Source organism: Onychostoma macrolepis, chromosome 11, assembly GCF_012432095.1.
Source record: "Onychostoma macrolepis isolate SWU-2019 chromosome 11, ASM1243209v1, whole genome shotgun sequence".
Taxonomy (NCBI): Eukaryota; Metazoa; Chordata; class Actinopteri; order Cypriniformes; family Cyprinidae; genus Onychostoma; species Onychostoma macrolepis.
The window spans coordinates 14674187-14694515 of NC_081165.1; the positions used below are offsets into that span (position 1 = coordinate 14674187).

Consider the following 20329-nt stretch of genomic DNA (forward strand, 5'->3'; position numbering starts at 1 on the left):
TTAGCCTGCCCCTGACCAGGTTAGTTTCCCAGCATAAGTTGCCACAGTGACTGAGCTTTAGCTATGGTAATTTTGCTTTCAGAAACCAAATCAAGTGAAAATAAGTCAGAATTACTGAAATAAGCCTGGCTTATTTGGTAAACTAGTTTTATGGAACAGGCCCCAGGTGTTAAATTTTACATTGTTTACAATGTGTGAATATACAAGGTTACAATTAAACTACAAATACAGCAGAATGAGATTTTGTCCAACAATATGATCTGTTTTCTCTTCTTGCACAGCCCAATATAGCTCTATTTAGAAATGAAACTTATTTTGGGCTTTACCGTTCTTTCCCAGTTTGTAGACGTGCAACTACAATTTGAGTTTGAAAACCCTTGTGACTCAACAGTTTTTCAATTAATCAAAAAAAAAAAAAAAAAATATATATATATATATATATATATATATATTATATCTTGTGTGAGAAAAATGATTGATTTTGCTGTATTTCATAAACAAAGCATGGCTGTATTCATATTTTAGAATTTTATTTTTTCAAGTTTAGAGAGTTTGATTTTTCAGATCATGGCTACAAGTGCACAACAACAATTTGCTGTTTATACAAAAATTGATTGGTGGTCATTTAGGAGTGAAGTTACAGGGAAAAACGCAATTCAGTTCATATAAAAATGCTGAAAACCCTGCTATTAGACCTTGGTTATTAAAACATTATAAACATTGGTTATTAAAATTAGACAAGCTTATATTTCTCTTTCACAACCTTTCATTTGTGTCATATTAAACACTCCATCTACCCTGATTAGGGTTAATTAGGAGAATTTTATTATCCAGAATTCCTGTTGATTATGAGAGCTAGAACCTGCAGTTTGTTTAGCTTACAGTGGGTTGCTCTGAATTATCTAAAAAAAAAAAAAAATGCTGGTGGCTACAGTTTTAGGTGAACAGTAGTCAGTGATATCAAAAGGAAAGCATGTACAACTGATATCTTAAGAAAAAAAAAGAAACTTTACAGGTGAAACTGCTTCAAAATCTTGATGTGTGCTCCCCCTTTACAAAACCGCAGCTTTTTAGAGACTTTTTAGCTTTAAAGACTTTACTGGCTCAGTTATCAGGTGAGGAAAGTAACGTTGCTTCTGAAAACCTGAAATGAAACGGTAGATGTGGAAAATGTGTGCTTTTATAAGAAATATCACTTTTAAATCTCTATATGATCAGTCTTCCTTCCTCTTCTGCGATTTTCTACAACAGCGTCTCCAGCAAAGTGCACAGCATTTAAATGTTGCTAGAGTTACAATCAGCACAATAAAAAGCAGGAAGCCAATCACATCTAGACTGTGGTATTGAAGCCAGTTCAGGTCATGAGCAGCAGGTCTCAGGTGGTCTGCCCCTTTGTGTCTCATAACAAACTCTGTCCAGTAGATTGCAAGATCCAGTGGCTGCATGGGACGGTCATTGTGTATGGCCGACAGCTTCTCCATTCTTTGCTTATAGCTGCAGAACACAGCAAAACCAATGCATTAACGATATATATATAGAGAGAGAGAGACAATGGGAAAATTGTTAAAAATCATTAAACTCTCACCTGCTGTCATTAATAACTGTGTTGAGAGCATTGACCAGTGTTTCTGCAGTGATATCATGGATGCTGAGCACCACTCCTACCCCTCGAGTCGCCACGCGGTGCACATTGTCACCCTGGTCACCAAAGAGGGGAAGCATCACCATGGGTACACCATGACAAATGCCCTCATAGATTCCATGCGTCCCACCATGAGTGATAAAGGCTTTTGCTTTGGGGTGACCTTTAATAAACGACAAGAATAAATTAAAGTCACATTGCTTTTTACAGGACTAAGTGGCTGGCTTATACAGCAGATGATGATATGCAAGAGAAAAATGGGGTCCAAAAGTATAATTTAGATTATTATTATTTATTTATTTTTATTTAAACCTGAAAATAGTTTTAGTACTGAAAAAAAAAAAAAAAAAAATTATATATAATTTTCTTTTTTTTTTCAGGGTTAATCAAAAAATTTAAGTGTCTGTGTTATGTATGGGACATTTTTTCTTTGCTTTAATTCAATTTTTTATTTGGTGTTGTGGAAATCATATAATTTGTAATGAACAAATAGTATTAAATTAGCACCTTTGGATGCCACTTTATAAAGCTTTGATTTGATTTGCTCAGTAGTATAATGTTTTCCATGCCCATTTATTGATCCTTGCGAGCAAAAATGCCGAGCACCCACAAAAAAACATACATCCTAAATTTGATCTTACGATCATTTCTCAAATATGCATACCTGTGATTCATAGAAAGACATTTCAGATGTGAAATCTATGAATAGTAAATGATCTTGAACTTGCACGCAAATGAATGGTTTCAGCCAGAGGCGTCATGCCCATTCAAAGTTCACCTCTGCCATAAACACCACATGCCCCCTCAGATTTTTGAGCCAAGTGGATTTTGAATTCAGCTTCCAAAAGACAAAAAATAGCCGAATATATTCTATATTTATAAAAATATTTTCTATATTTAATACAATCGCACAGGCGTGATTAGATCGTTCAGCGTGTCATATCATCAGCTGCTAAATTCAAATCTACATTCGCTGAGCCAGAGACAGATGCGTTTTTACAGCACTGCGCATTAAATCAATCACACACGATTCTGTTGAGCTTATGAATGCAGTGACCAATCAGAGGTGTTCAGATGAGTCATCGCTAAAATGCCGGTGTTTTCTTCACTCACTCGCTGACTGAATACCTCTTTCTGGCGAATTCTCTCGTCAGAAACAACTAAATGCAAATGTGTGCACAAATCTGTATGTAAGACATTCATTTCATAGTGTAAACAGCTTCAGTGATTTTTATGGGAGTTTTTGAGAGTGCTTGAACTCTAGACTGTCAGTGAAAATGTTCTTTGCTCTCTTTCTGTACAATGAAAGTGTTATGATTAGTAGCCTAACTTACAATGTTTTTATTCACATTAACTTTCAATGTTAAATTCACATTAAATATAAAGTCAGTCTTATTAAAATATGTTATGGCATGACATCCATATCTGTTAATTAAGTAAACAGACAGGTTTTTATGCATAGTTAATAGATTACATTATTAGGTTACTTTGACCATCGCCCACTAGATCAACTAACAATCTATAAAGGTGAGAATCAAGACATTTCATGATATAGTTAATACGTTTGGGAATGTTTCGAATAAAAAGGAAAAAGTAATTAAAACACAAATGCTGTTGTGGCTGCTAAGTGTCACCCCCGTGACACAAAGCACTTTTCCACATCAAAGACCTTATTTTCCACGTAGTCGTGGATTTAAGCGTACGTGCATTCTAATATCAAATCTGAGCGTACGCACACTTTATAAATGAGGCCCCAGATATTCTCCATCAAAAAATCAGTTGAGACTTGGGAACCTCTCTGATTGGAGGATCTCACTTCGGGGTCCCTATAATAATATACACAAATGCCTCTTTACGGTGGCTACTAGATAATGGAGTTTCGTTCATTTCCTAAAATGAGCCAGTGATCTTGAAAAATGCAAGTGTTGAATCAGACTTGTTGTAATTTATTATATTGACAGCACTTCTGTGATTCCACGATTTAAACATTAAATAAAAACAGTACTAATAAAACTGTCATTATCAGTAGATCATATTTAGGCAATCGCATTAAGTTTTATATGACAGTTTGTTTCAAAGTCAAAACATATGAACAAAATATTTGATGAATTCCCCTATGAGGATGGGCACCCACTTTCAGAAACATAAATCGGCACCTATGCTTGAAGATATTTAAATAGAATTTTGCAAGATCTATAGATATTCTGACACCTGGCTTAGAGCACCTTTTCTTTTAAAATTTTCCAGTATTTATATAGCAGACCAGATTGCTCATTGGTCAAGCATCTGTGCCAATACAACCACAGTTAATAGGATTAGCTAACATTGTGAGCATGAATGGGCTCTGCTCTCCAGTCATTGCAATCATACCTGACATGCCAGGCAAAATACCAACTTTACACAGTTTGTTTAACAAAAGCTGCTTCTGTGTTCTTGGTTTAATGATCCATGTTGTTGCTGGAATTTGTGGTTGGCTGATCCTTAACTTGCTACCTAAGGGATAAGCCAAGTGAATCCCTGGATTTCACAATAATAAATTTACTGCCTCACGTACTTCTGGTAAGACAAACAGAAATCCCTCATTCTTTAGCATTGAATCTAACTTAAGTGGTTGCTTAACTACAAATGAATCCCATCCTTTTCACAAGAAATGGAGACAGCCCCCTTCAAAATAAATAAATAAATGAAATAAAGCAAAAATATACATTATATATTTTGTATAAATATATAGTTTACTATAATTAAATAAATTCTTTGATTACATAGATATGCAGTTAGGTTTCCAGATCGCTACTTTCCTACTGATTAACAAAATCAGAACCCTATTTTTTTGGCTGCATGAACAATTTTAACATTACAGATAAAAAGCATTAAATTAGCCAATTAAATGTTGCATAGTCTGAGGAAAGTTCTTTAAAGGGACAGTTCACCCGAAAATGAAAATGAACCCATGATTCACTCAATGCACCCTAGGTGTATATGACTTTCTTCTTTCAGACAAACACAATCATATTTTAACGTGTTATATTAAAAAATGTCCTGGCTTCTCCAAGCTTTATAAATGGCAGTAAATGGGTGTTGATTTTCATTAGTCCAATATAAGTTTAATAAAGTGCGTCCATCCATCATAAAAAGGCCTTTATTCAGGGGGTGAATAAGTGAAAAGATGCATTTGTAAAAAAAATTAAATAAAAAAAATCCATATTTAAAACTTTATCGACTGTAATCTCTAGCTTCCACTAACTGTTGTATACACATTCACGAGAGAATGGCGTCCAGCAGATGACATAGGCATAGAATAAGCTCCGGTGAGAGGTAATAAACATGGAAACACAGAGGAGAGAGCAAAATAAAACACCAGTCACAAATTAGATTTGTATAGAAAAAATGTTGGAGGATTTCAATATAAGCCAAGATGAGACTGGTTTTCCTTTGCACTTTTTATGATGGATGGATGCACTTTATTGGACTTCTTTTGGACTGCTGAATATCAACACCCATTCAGTGCCATTATAAAGCTTGGAAGAACCAGGACATTTTTAATAGAACTCATTTGCATAGCTAAAAAAAAATTAACCAACACCCAGGTGGGTGATACATGTTGTAATAACAGACCAGAGAAACTCACCAAGCAAGTCATTCTGTGGAAGCCACTTCATCAGTTTGACATTTTCTGGGACATTATCAGGAATCTCACCTGTATACCGCCAAAGAACCTACAAAAAATGACAGTTCAGACAGTTTTCAAACTACAGCCCAATTAACCCATTGGCAGTCCTCCTGAATCTATCTTATGAAGGCAAGTTGGTTACCAGTTTAGACCATTACTTTAGTACCCTTATTGTGGAATAATTTCTATTGAAGTAGACACTTCTATATGTGAAATCCTACATTTAGTTTAGTTGACGCTACATATTACTAGAGACTTATGGATTACTCATGCACTTAGAGTTGTTAAAAAAAATGCCTACATGATTCATGGCAATGTAAGGAACTCAACTCTTGTTGACACATTACTCCATCTCGGTCTAACAGAAATACTATCCACTCTAGTAATGAGTGTTCTGTGGAGTGCCAAACCCCCTTTTCAGCAAACACAATAACGTTAATGAGAACAAGATGTTCCTGGATTTCCTCCCCAACTATAGCTAAAGCTCTGCGTGCAGCCTCCACTTAGTTTTACACTTTAACGTGCTGAGAAAACAAGTGGGTAATGTGGACTCGTAAACCCTACAATCCTTGACTGAGAGACTGAACATCTGGGATGCTGAACAGAATGGTTTCAGGTCACGCACCACAATGTTTGCACAGAAGATATAGCTCTAAGCCTTGGGTTAGTAAATGTGTGTAATTCAAAGGATTATTTTACACCTTGTTTGACAACTTGTATTGCACCAGAATAACTTGATTTCCTGCCAGTACGTAGTTTCTAAAATGTATGGCGTTCCAACTTAAATTCTCTCTTACCCTCTGTGGAATCATACTGAAAGCCTTGAAGAAGATGGCAGCTTTCTCTTTTGGCATGGAGGAGACCAAAGAACCCAGAGTGAACACCACAATACCATGCTCTCCAGAGCCCTTGACAAATTCCTCCACCTCCTGCAAAATACAGACAACAAGCCAAAGAATAAGAAGCCAAAATTAAATAACCCTGTGACATGTATAACTCAACATTGTAAACTAGTTCCGAAGTATTCGTAACAAAAATTTTCAGTACGTGTCTTTCGGTTCGGTACACGTGTTGTTTTAACCACTGCACAAATGGAACTTCACTGGAAACTTCTTATAACTTTTTTATATATTGTTAATTCTGATAAGAAAAAGTCTAATCTTGTGTAAAATTTTTTTACTTCAGGAAATTCAAACAAAAAGTGCCATTTTGACACTCTTTGATGTGGTGTGACAGACTGCTGTATAAACGCCTTCGTTTAAACGGCTGCGTGGGAGCACGATCATCCCTTCCTCTTTACTACTAGTTTTAACGTGAAATAAACATGAATGAACATCTCATGTCTCATGTAGTGTGTTCACACAATCAGTGTTTTAACCGCGGAAAGACGTCAGTAAAACAGCTTGTAAACAAAATTTCGCGTAGCATTTCATTTACCTCAGGCATGTCATCAATGTCCACATGCAGCTGTTAGTTATAGAGAAGAGCATTTCCAAAATATTATACTCATATTTTACTTTACCTTTGAGTTAAATCTTAATTATTTATTGTATGTTAAAATAAATCTGTTATAAAACTACTTATGACAGCCACTGGGTAAATGAATATATTTCAACAATAGTTAATTTAAAGACTGCATTATGTGCAATTTACAGGTTTGCATAGATTTTTTTAAGTTGAGTGTTGATTATTATATTTAAATATAAATAGTAATTGAATTTAAGTTTGGGCACTACTGTTAGTTGTAATCTTTTGTAAAAGGGCTCGCTTTTAGAGCATAAGCTGATGTAGATTTTTATCCCTAAGAAAATTAATTATAACTGAATTTATTTGAAGAAAGAGCAATTTGTTTAGTAAACCGCTGTTTAATTCAAAACAAAACTGAGGTATGTATGGAATGTCATGTTTGTGTACCGTTACACCCCTATAAATTAGATATGTAGCACACAAAAAGCAGATGTGTTTGAATTATGTACTCACACAGCTTCATCAGCAAGACTCATGTTATACCTTAATCACCACCAAACCTTTTCACCTCACCAGTGTCTTATATGATATTTCCGAACCTATGCTTTGCACACATCACACAATTACATAGTGTCCAGGGTTTTCGGAGCTCAAGACTCATTTTGCCAGTAAAAAAAAAAAAAAAACCCTGCCTCAAATAAACAAAGAAAAAAAAAAAAAAAAAGAACAGTTCCTCACGGAAGGAAGGGTGGCTGATAAGGAAAACAACACAGAGGGAAAGCAATGGAAGAGGTTGCGTGCCAAAGAATACAGTGAACGCTGCGTTGCCTAAGGTTACCAGTGCCCTAGAGAAAGGAGTCATATTACCATGGGCTATGTTCGTATGAGGGTAAATATAATGCATGTTAAGACAAAGCACCAATGTCAAAGCTAAAAAAATGGAACCCATATTTCCAACAATGACCCCTAACCTTTAAAAAAAACAGCCACATATGTAACATTTCGTCCTTAGGAAATCACATCCTAGGACTAGTAGTCACTCAGTACTGAAAATGTTTAAGAACTTTGATTAACTACATTTAGAAAAAGCAAAAACATTAAAAACCTCTGTATTTTGCAGTTTGCTTATCTGACCAAATCCGAAAGGCACCACTGGAGACTTACTTCAGAAAGTTCTGCACTCTTCTGACAGTTGATGCCCCCAATGAAGACCATATTTGGCATGAGAGGCCGGGGGTACTCAAATGTAAAATCATATCTAAGCAACCAGATAGCTCCGCGGCCGATGATCTCCTGGTAAGTCACATCCGCATCCAGGTATCTTGAAGCAAGTTTATCAAAACTGGCATACATTATTCGACACAGCACCAGCTCTACACCACTCATGATGAAATTTTGAATGCGCTCTACAAAGCTCATTTTGTCAGTGCTGCCAGACTGAAACCGAGGTACATAAGATGGAGGAGAAGGACACTGTGAAGCCAACATGTCAAGGCCACAAGGCATGCCACGAAGGAAGTAGACCGCGGGGAGACCAAGCGCAGTAGCGATAATAGGTCCACAGGGCAGAAAAGGGTCGGTGAGCACCAAGTCAAAGTTCTCCTCTTTCAGCTTCTGCATCAAAGGTTCGTTGTAAAGCAGCGACTCGCATCCTTCCACCTGCGTTCCTGTGAAGTTCAGCAGCCGCCCCACTTGGATGACGAGGTCCATCAGTGCAGGGCTACGCTTGAACACCCCCTCCTGAAACCCTTTCAAGCTGGTGGACAGCTCCTCCTTGGAGATCTTCACCGGGAAGGTCTCAGTGCGGAAGAGCTCTGAACTCTGGATCAAGATGTTGGTCTCGGGCACCAGGACCAGCATGTTATGGCCTCTCTGGGCCAGTCCTGTCGCCAACACCTTCATGCTGAGCCAGTGGCTGCCTTCAACAGGCATGACCAGCACCCGGCCACCCTGCGCAGGCCTCAGCCAGGCACCCAGCCAGAGCAGCAGCAACCCTGGACCCAGCCCCCACAGCCAGCCTTCCTTCAGCATAACTGGGTCTGCCTAAGACCAGACACAAACACTGAAAGAAAAGGAGAGGAGAAAACTCCTCCTACAGGAAAAGGGGCTGTGTTTACACTCTCCCATGTGTGACTGAGAAACAAGAGAGAGAAAGGAAGAACAAGAGAGCACGACAGTTGTCCGTGTTTTGGTTTGAAGATCACGAGAAAAACATTTCCTGAAAGCACAATGTTACACAACACTCCATATTAAGTACAAATTTTTACAAGAAAAACTCATTACAGTCATAAATTACACGCATGAAAAAACAGAAGTAGTGTTTTACAAATCTGTGAGACAGATCTTTAAACACTTAAATACAAAATTAAAAGCAGAAGCCCTAGCTTGTACATGTCCAAATACACCACAGTTTCTTGGCAGGGATAACCATGGATTTAGCATCTGACACGGTTTCTAAGTAAAGAACGGGCATGCAAAGATTAAATTTACAACCAGCTGTATAAACTGAAGCGCATGAGGAGGAATTGAAACTGTTGTCAGGTTGGCAAAAGGCAACTCCCACCAGCACCTCCCCCCTGTTCTCAAACCCAGCTTGCGTGAGAAGCTCGCCACTCCTTTCCTGCTCATCCCCCCATTTCAAGAGTTATCCCAACCAACAATACTCCCCCACAAGCTTTCTAAATTGCATTTCACAACATTGATACCCACATAGCATACTTTGCCAATAAAGGGAATTTACCTGTATATTTGTTGTGAGAAAAACAATAGGAGTGAGATTCACTGTGGTATAGTTCTCTCACGGTCTCTTATTTCTTACTGTTAATACTTAGGCTGGTTTTATTTAAACTACCGATAATCAGGGGCCGGATTCACAAAACATTCTTAAGAAGAAATGTCTTCTTAACTGCCATTTTCTTCTTATTTTTTAACTTAAGAAAAAAGTTAAGAATATTTTGTATTCCCAAAAATTCTTCTTAAGAATATTCTTAACTTTTTTCATAAGATTGTTCTTAAGACAAAACCTTAGAAGAATTCAAATTCTTGAAAAGAATCTTCTTAAAAATCATCGTAAATAACTTTCTTAAATTTAGGACAGCCCCAGACTTGTCTTAAATCCAAAACAGTAAGAATTATTTAATACATTTATTGGGTTATTTCAAATTAATTGTTATATTTAAGCATTACAACAACATTAGCTACATATAATACATAGTAGGACTATTAATAGGGATGTGCGCGAGTTTTCTGAAGTGACAGCGATGACTGATAATGTAAACAATGATCGGTCATGAATGACTAGCCTATGTGTGACTAGCCTATTTTTCTGACTTCAAAACTCAGTAGCAACTCTACAAAAACGAGTCAGATAGGAAGCTTTAATTGGACGCTTTTATTTTAGCCTATAAATACGACATAATCTTTGGCAGTATGCAGCGCATATGAATGCGCCGATACACAGGACGCGCTCGCTGTAGCAGCGCGGACACACAAACCGGAAGCGTTCACTCGGATGAGAGCGCAAAAGCACAGCACAAAAACGAATCAAACAGATCGCTGCAGCTTGAGACAGACAGACTGTTCAAAAACACGCCGCATTAAAAACATGAAGCTGAGCGCCAGTCAAAGTCGCGACAAAAAGAGTGTGCGGTGCTTATTATGATTATTAGTTTAGTTTAGTTTATTTATTTATAAAGCACATTTAAAACAACAGGAGTTGCAACCAAAGTGCTGTACATCAAATATAAAACAAGGTAAAAACATACCCAATCAAGACAAACAAAGGGACAAATAAAATTGTACACCCTCAAACAGAATTAAAACATACAGAATAAAAATGGGTTTTCAAAGCAGATTTAAACAAAGAAAGAGAAGGAGTAGATCTAATGTGGAGGGGAAGACTGTTCCAAAGCCTAGGTGCTGCCACAGCAAAAGCCCGGTCGCCTTTCGTTTTAAAATGTGAACGAGGAACCGAAAGAAGAAATTGACTAGACGACCGAAGAGATCTAGAGGTGGAATGAGGAGTGAGGAAATTACAGATATACTGAGGAGCATAACAATGTAAAGCCTTAAAAACAAAAAGCAAAATCTTAAAATCAACACGAAACTGAACCGGGAGCCAGTGTAGAGAGGCGAGAACCGGGGTAATGTGCTCACGTTTTCTGGTGATTATATGGTAATCTGCAGGAAGCGCAGTGAGTTTATCAGTGCATCATGTTTTCACTCAGATAAAGACTGTCATTTTCTTCTTAAGAAAAAAATTAAGATGTTCTTAAGAATATATTTGAGAACTTAAGAATTTTTCAAGAATTGCACTTACGAACATTCTTACGAACTTCGTGGAATTTATCTTAAGAAATTTCTTAACTTATTTCTTAAGAAGATTTTCGTGAATCCGGCCCCAGGTTTTTTTTTTTTTTTCAAACAGCTGTACCAACAAAGTTCTTAAATAAATAAATCCTCAAATACTTCCAGTACTCCCTCTTCTTTTCGGCTTGCTCCCTTTATCAGGGGTCACCACAGCGGAGTGATCCGCACAACTAATTTGGCACATGGTTTACTTCCAGTACATGAAATACTTCCAGTACTTATTATTATTACTACTACTACTACTACTACTACATTAGGGGATTCTTGAGTTGGGGGATCCACCACCACTTTGCTATTAGTCAGTTGCAGTTCCAGTTGTTGGTACTTGCTTTCTATACAACTTTGCAGGAATGAAACGTTTTTTTTTTTCCTTATCCATGTACTGGTGTAATATTTTAAACACTTAATATCTGCACAAATGACACAAGCAACAATCCGATTTCTACAACAAGTTTGTGCGCGTGCACAAATTCCAAGCACCAAAAATAGTGCTAAACAACAACGAATCCAGTAAGATCCACTGACCCAGTCATGGACACATGCAAACTCTTATAATATGTCTCCATTATAAGCATCCCCAACCCAGCCATGCTGTGGGAATACTACACTAACAACCGAACTGCTGTTTATCTCTTTAGGACTGGGACTGCAAATAAGAGAGAACAGGGACACGTGTCATAATTTTATGGAACAAAAACACTCTCAAATACAGAAAATATATTTGTGAGGAAAAATGGTAACCACCAGAATACCACTTGGTGTGCTGTACTACAAATAATAATTAACAAACAAAACAAACAGAGTATTAGTGAAAGGGTCAAACAAAGAAAAGCGTGTTTTACCAAAAGAGCACCTAATAATCACGCAGCTCTAGTCAACTGTGTGTATGTGCATATATGCATTTGGCCCTGGAAAGCCAGATAATAAATATAGTAATACAGTATATAACTGCTGCAAATCATTACATAGTCCTAACTTTACTTATCAGCTATTGTGGGTGAAGGGCAATCTTGATTTAACCCATAGCCTACTATTAAAATATGCTTTGTCACTGAAATATTTTTTATAACACAGACATGGCCTACTTTGCTATCTTGGTTGCTGTACCTGTTCAAACATTGTTGTGTGTTCAGCTAAGATAGTTTAAAATGAACAGTTTAAAGTTAACATTTAGACATTAAATTTTAATTGATCTGTCTGTGTGGCAAAAAAAAAGTAGGCTACTTATATTTTATGCCTTTTGCAATTGAGTCAGTCTCCTTCTCTGCTTTTAACACTTTTTTTGTGACTATTCTCAAATATGAATAACAATTAGAAGAGAAAAAAGGTAAGCACTTTAACTAAGATGAAGATGAAAAAATTAGCCAATATGTAGATATGCAGCAGAAAATCCCTGACAATGAGTTACTTAGGTAGTCCAAAATCCCACGCGTATTTTGCCTTCTTTTAACTGGCTGCAATCCTGGGACCTTTGCTTATAAATCCAGGCTGAAAAGGGTGACAAAGTGTAAAATGCTAAATAAAACTTTTTCAGTTTATATACTATTACATTGGAACCTAGATTTAACATTTTATGAATTTGTAATCCAACAAAATGCATTAGTTTTACATAGTTTAATCACACAATGTGACTTTGAAATTTTGTGAATATTCTACATTCTAATACACTTGACATTCTTGAAAACTGACCAATTCATTATATGATTAATAATTTCACTAGTCTCACCTTTTTCAGTGGGTTCCTAATTCCACAGTTAATTCCTCCTATGAGCTGCATGTTGGGCATCAGTGGTTTGGGGAACTCCAGACTGAAATCATACCGCATCAACCAGACAGCTCCAGTGCTCAGGATCTCAATCAGGCTCACATCTCTCTGAAGGAAGTTGAACGTCACTTCCTCAAAGGACCAGTACATAACCTCGCATACTAATGGTTCCAGCATGCTCACAAGCATGTTCACCACACGCTCACCAAAAGACATGCGGTCTGAGTTTTGTGTAAAGAAACGTGGGACATATGAAGGAGGGTCTGGACAGGCTGTGGCCGCAGCATCAAGGCCACACGGCATTCCCCTCAACATGTACACCGCAGGTACGGATAGATTATACGCCAGTATGGCTCCCATTGGTAGGGCAGGATCAGTTAAAACAGCATCAAAGTTCTGCTCTCTCAGAAACTCTATAAGCTCCTGGTTCTTGAACAAACTTTCACTTGTAGAGGCCATCAGGTTAAACATCTTTATCAAATTGGCCACTGTTGAAGTCACACTCTTCAAAAGGGAACCCCCTGGGGCTGTCAATACATGAACATGCTCGGTCAATACCTTGTTGAACAAATCCAGCTCGTAACTGACCGGAAACGTCTTTGTGATGTAATGTTTGCCTGGACCCAAGCGCATGCTGATCTCTGGAATCACCACAATCACGGTGTGTCCTCTACGTCCCATCTCTTCTGCCACAGCCTTCACCCCTGTCCAGTGACTTCCATCCATGGGCACCACTAAAAGCTTCCCAGTCCAACTGCTCCTACCCTGCTCCAGAGCTGCAGAACAGACTATACTGATCACTAGACATAAAGTTACTCCTAAGTGCATCTTTCTAGCCAAAAAGTATTTTCCTAACATTACAAACCTTTACCTCAGTGTGTCCATTTGTCTCACTGTGTGCACATATATAAATGGATTGCTTTCGCAATTTATTATCAGAGAGATAGCAAGCAGTTCACTTTCTGGCTTGCTAGTGGCTAGACATGTGATGTGGGAGGGGCCTTTGTTTTTTTTTAAACCATTATTTTTACAACAAACAAAGATCTCCCATGTCTCTACAATAAAAGTGAGAAAACTTAACTTACTACCGTATTGACCCGAATATAAGACGATGTTTTTTCCTTGGAAATACATCTGAAAAACGCGCTCGTCTTATATTCAGGGTCTAGACTTTGACATGTCAATAATACACCCACAACAATAGGTGGCGCCAAAAACGCATAAAACGAGTGTGCCATGAAATATGTAATGTAATGTGTTGTAAAGATCGCGAATGAAAACAAATGAAAAAGAAAAGCGTACAGCAGCATGATCGTGACTGTCATGTTAGCCTGATGGGAACAAACTTCCTCTGTAAGTGATTTTAAAACATAAGACAGTACCCAGATTTGAAGACTGCAATAAGATTTCACGTCTACTGATAATAACATTTTGGTAGGCTTCTATGAGTTGGATAGCCTAATTGTTATATAATTCAGATGGGCTACCTGTTATTTCAATGGTATATCAAAATTTTCCAATGTCATTGTTGATACATTTTACCAGTATTTACCATACTTTCAAAACAAAAATTAGAATTGGAAAAATATGCAATATGAAAATAATTTGAGAATAAATGTGTTTTACAGAGAGAGAAAAAAAAAAAAAAAAAAACAAGATTTGGTTTTCAAAAAGCCTTTTTCCAACAGGTACATCTGGAAAAAGGGGGGTCGTCTTATAATCAGGGTCGTCTTATATTCGGGACAATACGGTATTTAATCTGCCTGACAGCATGCAGTCATTTCTGGATCATTTCATCTGTATATAAAAAAAAAAGTCATTGGCAGTGTTGTTGATATCTGAACTATGTCCAAAGATGCAACCAAACTGCATACCATATACATGTAGTACAAATTTAGCAGATTAATTAATTTCTCAGAGCGTTTTTCACTAGACATTAATTTGTATCCTAAGCAAGCAGTAGCCTCTCAAACCAAAGGATAGGCCTACTCTTTGTTCTCCCTTAAGAAGACTGAAGATCACCTTAGCCAGTGGTGGACTGGCCATCTGGAGCACCGGGAGTTTTTACTGGCAGGATTTACTGTTCACAGACACTGAGCTGCCAAGAGCGTGACTTGAATGCAAGCTGAGGTAAGATGCTAAACATGACGAGACAATTCAGCAATATTTGCCAACCGTTTACGATTAAAAAAAATAAAAAAAATAATGTTAAACGAAATACATTAATTTTCAGGAATGCAAAAAACGTATGCCAGGGAGTTAATGTGTGGAGCGGTGTGTTGCAGACCAGGTTTGGTGGGCCGATCTGTGGCAAAAAGTCCAGGGCCACTTTTTGACCACAGTCCGCCCCTGACCTCAGCTTTGACCTTTGAGTTGACTATAGAATATGTGCAGAGTTTTTAAAAATTTTAAAATCCACTGCTCTCTTTAAAAAAACATGGATGCAGTGTCTGTGATGTCATCCGTAGGTTTCTGAAGAGCATTTTTGAAGCTCAGTGCGCGGAGACGGCTGTCGCCATCTTGGCAGCGCATCACTCCCGGATAATCGAAAATGGGCAAAAAGGCGGGACGTGGGTGGAGCTGGTTGCTGAAACCACACCCGCCTAGCACGACGGTGGTAACAGCAGCAGCAATCCGCCTGTCACTCAAGTGTCCACGCCCTTAATTATGCAGAACTTTAAGGCTTAATATAATTTAAACGAATGAGTTATAAAAAAATTTTAAAAATTCACCCCCCTCAGAGTTGTCATTAAGGGCAAAATTAGCTATATAGACCAAAACCACTTTTTGTACCAGGCTGTAAACATTTTTTCTCTGCTGTAAAGTTGGGCATTTTAACATGGAGAGATATGGGACTGACTCCCTTTTGGAGCCAGTCTCTAGCGGCCAGTCGATGAATTGCAGTTTAAGTCACTTCCGTGTTGGTTTCAAGATGGAGACCGGGAGGTTGCCGCTTGGGATAGAGTGACCAGACGTCCCGTTTTTCCCGGGAGTCACAATTCGTTGTCAATTAACTTAAAGTTAGTGAAGGCGAGATAAGCGGAATCGCGCTGATAGAAGTGCTCTCTCTCGCACGCTCCACTTCTTCAGTTCTCATACAGCGTGCGATCAGGTCACCAAACTTGTTCCTGGAGGGCTGGTGTCCTGCAGAGTTTAGCTCCAACCCTAATCAAACACACCTGAGGCAGCTAATCAAGGTCTTGCTTGGTATACTTGAAACTTCAAGGCAGGTGTGTTGAGGCAAGTTGGAGCTAAACTCTGCAGGACACCGGCCCTCCAGGACTGAGTGTGGTGACCCCTGGCTTAAGTGAACGTGAAACACGTGGATGAAAACTGAATGTTTGTCAGTATTACATGCATGCCTTCCGTCTTAAAGGGACAGCATTCCTAATTAAATACCTATCTGTGTCATCAATGTTAACCAACAAAAGATGTTAAATAAATGTATACTTAAGTAAACTTACTGTATCTGAAAAATGAGTTTAATTTGTATCTCTACCAAAAAAATGAAAATTTATTCCAGTTTTTCCAAATTCAATCCTTGATTCAAATTTCTTATAAACTTAATTGATTTGATCTAAAGTGAGAAGGATTAATGACTATTTTTGTTTGAAGACTACATATAAAATAGCTACCAAAATAAATGCTGGTAACTGCAGTTTGACTAAAAGTAATGACTAAAAGTTGACAAAATAAATGTGCAATGACTTTTCATTGACTAAAACTATGAAAGACTCAAATGACTAAAATGTGACTAAGACTATTAAGCATTTTCGTATCAAGATAAAGACTAAATCAAAAATGCCTGCCAGTTAACACTGTTTACCTTCACAGACATATCCGACTGTGTTTTTGTAACTCATGTGTGTTTTCAACAAACTTGGTGCATTTGACAGTTTAAGTGCAATAAGACATGGAAGAGAACTTAGTTTAGTACTCACATGCAATGTGCCGCTTTCTGTGCGCGTGTATCGGATGTGTGCACTCTGAAAACCGTATCTCAGAAGTTTAAACTTATATGGTTTAAAACACATGATTTCAGCGTAATAGACATGATTGCCAAAAAACATCTGTTTGGTTTTGACTGAGTATCTGAGGTATGAGCTGTAAAGGCACAGCCCTTTCCTGAAAAAGGGGCAGAGAGCAGCAGCTCATTTGCATTTAAAGAGAAATGCACAAAAACAGCATTTCTGCTTCCACTGAAGATAGCCACTTTCAAACTGATATAATACATCATCTGTGGGTTATTTGAGCTGAAACTTCAAAGACACAATCTGGGGACACCTGAGACTAATATTACATATTATAAAAAGAGGCATAATAGGTCTCCTTTAAAACCTGCAATAATGAAATTCACAAACAAAGAGTTGACATTAATTAAATGCCAGGTACAGTTCAATGTGTTACCAAAATACAAATAACCAGAAAAAAAAAAAAAAAAAAAAATCATCATGCATATGCGTACACTTTATATAACACTATGTGTGGCGGGGCTTCTCCCGTGAAATATATAGGCTATACCGGTTCACATTTACGGCTCTGCGTGTTTGCTGCATAAAAACATCAGTCGATTTTCACATTGGTTTGAATGAAAATGCAAATTCATTCTTTGCCACTAGGTGCCGCTTTTGGAGCGGTAAAAATAGCCGTTTCCCCAGTAATGGCTGTTCACAAAGCAGCACTGCGCTCACAAATGCTGATTTATTTGATATTACAGGCATGATGAAATGGAAATGAAATCGACTAATCGGAACAATCACCACAGATTAGCAACACGCAAAGGAGGGGTTTGGAAAAAAAAAAAAAATCACAAGTAACATCTTAATTAAGGCTTATTCTTGGGTCAACATGATTTGATGGTAATAAAACAATAGTATATTCCAAAATAAAAACAAACTAACTAAAAAAACCTTCTAACCCTTATCCCTACTCAAACCATAACCCAACCCTTTAGGAATATGATACAATATTATGATTAGAATATTAAAAACCCTTATCTCCACACCTATCCATAACCTAACCCTTAAAGAACAGGAAAATGATAGGTTGATAAAAAAGGGGGTGTACGAGCCCCTGAACCATTCCTAAAATTACCACTAACATTAACACCAAATCCTTAGATTCTCATTGGTTGTCAAGAATGTTGCTACAAAATTAGGTTCACCCAAAATGACCCTGGCAATAAATTATCTACAGTAGATATAGTCTCTAATTTGTCTTTTGTTTCTTTTTCCCAGGACTTTTGTCACTGTTTTCAGCCTGGGTTTACCTGCAGATAATGTAGTGACTTTTGAAAAGTCCTTTGTTTAATCACACAATACAAGTTCACCACTTTACATTTTAAAATATTTATCATGGCCTGAAAAGTTGAACTTTTTATCACCTCATCAATCTGTTTTGAGTCATATAGTATAGATTTGTTTTGGATATCTAGTATACTTGATACTCTGTGCCTTGGGTATCATGTAGTGAGTTATAAAAATGATGCTAACCTTTTTCAGTGGGTTCCTAATTTCACAATTAATTCCTCCTATGAGCTGCATGTTGGGCATCAGGGTTTTGGGTAACTCCAGACTGAAATTATACCGCATCAACCAGACAGCTCCAGTGCTCAGGATCTCAATCAGGCTCACATCTCTCTGAAGGAAGTTAAACGCAATTTCCTTAAATGGCCAAAATGTAACCTTACATATCAGTGGTTCCAGCATGCTCACAAAAACATTCACCACACGCTCATCAAAAGACATGCGGTCTGAGTTCCGTGTATGGAAACGTGGGACATATGAAGGAGGGCCTGGACAGGCTGTGGTCGCAGCATCAAGGCCACACAGCATTCCCCTTAACATGTACACCGCAGGTACGGATAGATTATAGCAGGATCAGTTAAAACGGCATCAAAGTTTTGCTCTCTCAGAAAATCTATAAGCTCCTGGTTATTGAACAAACTTTCAGCTGTAGAGGTCACATAGTTAATAATCGTTCTCAAATGGGCCACCATTGAAGTCACACTCTTCAGTAGTGACTGCCCTGACTCATGAATATGTTCCACAATCATTTTGTCGATTAAATCTTTCCCATATGTGCCCGGAAACGTCTTTGTGATGTAATGTTTGCCTGGACCCAAGCGCATGCTGATCTCTGGAATCACCACAATCACGGTGTGTCCTCTACGTCCCATCTCTTCTGCCACAGCCTTCACCCCTGTCCAGTGACTTCCATCCATGGGCACCACTAAAAGCTTCCCAGTCCAACTGCTCCTACCCTGCTCCAGAGCTGCAGAACAGACTATACTGATCACTAGACATATAAGTACTCTGCAGTGCATCTTTGTCGCAAAAACAGATTTCCAAAAAATCTGGCGATGTGAACCTTTACCTCTATATGTCTGTCTGTCCTACTATGTGCAAATATATCAACTGGTTGCTTTTGCAATTTACAATCAGATAGAAAGTAAGACTGCTTTCCAGCATTTTAGTGGCTAGACACATCATGTGGGAGGGACTTTTTTAAATTCTAAAACACATTTACCCAGCAAAATCCATTAACAAGCATGCACAAGAAAAAACAACACCTTGTACAACAAAAACAAGCATAACTTAATATTTTACAGAGTTTGCCAGTTGCAGGCAGACTTTGCTGGTTAATTATTACAATAACTCCAGTGTAAACAGAACTATATTATTGGCAGTGCTTCAAGTTGTTTATACTGATACTATGTTTAAAGATACAAACAAGCTGCATCACAAATTCACATAGTAGAGATTCAGCTGATTTATGGATTTCCTAAAGTGCCCGTTTTCCAGTTTGTCATCCTAACCAAGCAATGGCTTCTTAACCCAAAGAATAATCTTTGAACCCCCTAAAGAAGACTGAAGATCATCTCAGCCTTGACTTCCGAGTGAACCAATACTTCAGTCTGCAGAGCAAAGGCTACAAGGTGCTCACTGGAATGTAAGAACACAATGATGAAAAGACATACGGTCTGAGGTCTGTGTGAAGAAACGAGGGTTGTAAGACGCGGTGTCCGGGCTATGGTGGTCAAGTGTAGTTTGCAGGGTATCGTAATCCCTAGTGAAAAATAAATATACTAAAATGTATTTGAAATACATTTATTTCATGCTAAGTATACTACAAATACATTTACATATTTATGCACTTAAAAAAAAAAACCCGGCAATTGTACTTTTGGAATACTAAACTGGTATACTTAAAGTCTGCTAAATTTGAACAACTAATTTCGTACTTAATGCAATTTAATTGTGTGAAAGTAGTGCTGAGGCCCAACTAAAGATACACTGAAGTATATTTGATTGGGCTAAAGCGGAACTATTGCATTTAAAGACTTATATTATTCAAAGATCACAATCCTCATTAATAGGGACATTAAACATCATTTTAGGCTTAACATTAAGAAATG

General features: G+C 37.7%; 1 protein-coding gene and 1 pseudogene across 2 annotated transcripts; both read right to left on the minus strand.

Moving 5' to 3' along the window:
• Nucleotides 1-509: 509 nt before the first annotated feature.
• Nucleotides 510-14382, minus strand: LOC131548924 (UDP-glucuronosyltransferase-like). 2 transcript variants are annotated; one of them, XM_058790527.1, is made up of 5 exons: nt 12874-14382; nt 6110-6241; nt 5271-5358; nt 1586-1805; nt 510-1494 (listed from the first exon to the last, which is right to left on the minus strand). In XM_058790527.1, exons 1-5 carry the CDS (start codon nt 13768-13770, stop codon nt 1215-1217), a joined length of 1617 nt encoding a protein of 538 aa, XP_058646510.1. In that variant the 5' UTR covers nt 13771-14382; the 3' UTR covers nt 510-1214. The 2 variants fall into 2 exon arrangements, with proteins under 2 accessions (XP_058646510.1, XP_058646511.1); XM_058790528.1 differs by lacking the exon at nt 12874-14382 and adding an exon at nt 7944-9303.
• A 19-nt stretch (nt 14383-14401) lies between these two features.
• LOC131548926 (UDP-glucuronosyltransferase 1A4-like) lies at nt 14402-19986 on the minus strand (annotated as a pseudogene).
• Nucleotides 19987-20329: the final 343 nt, after the last annotated feature.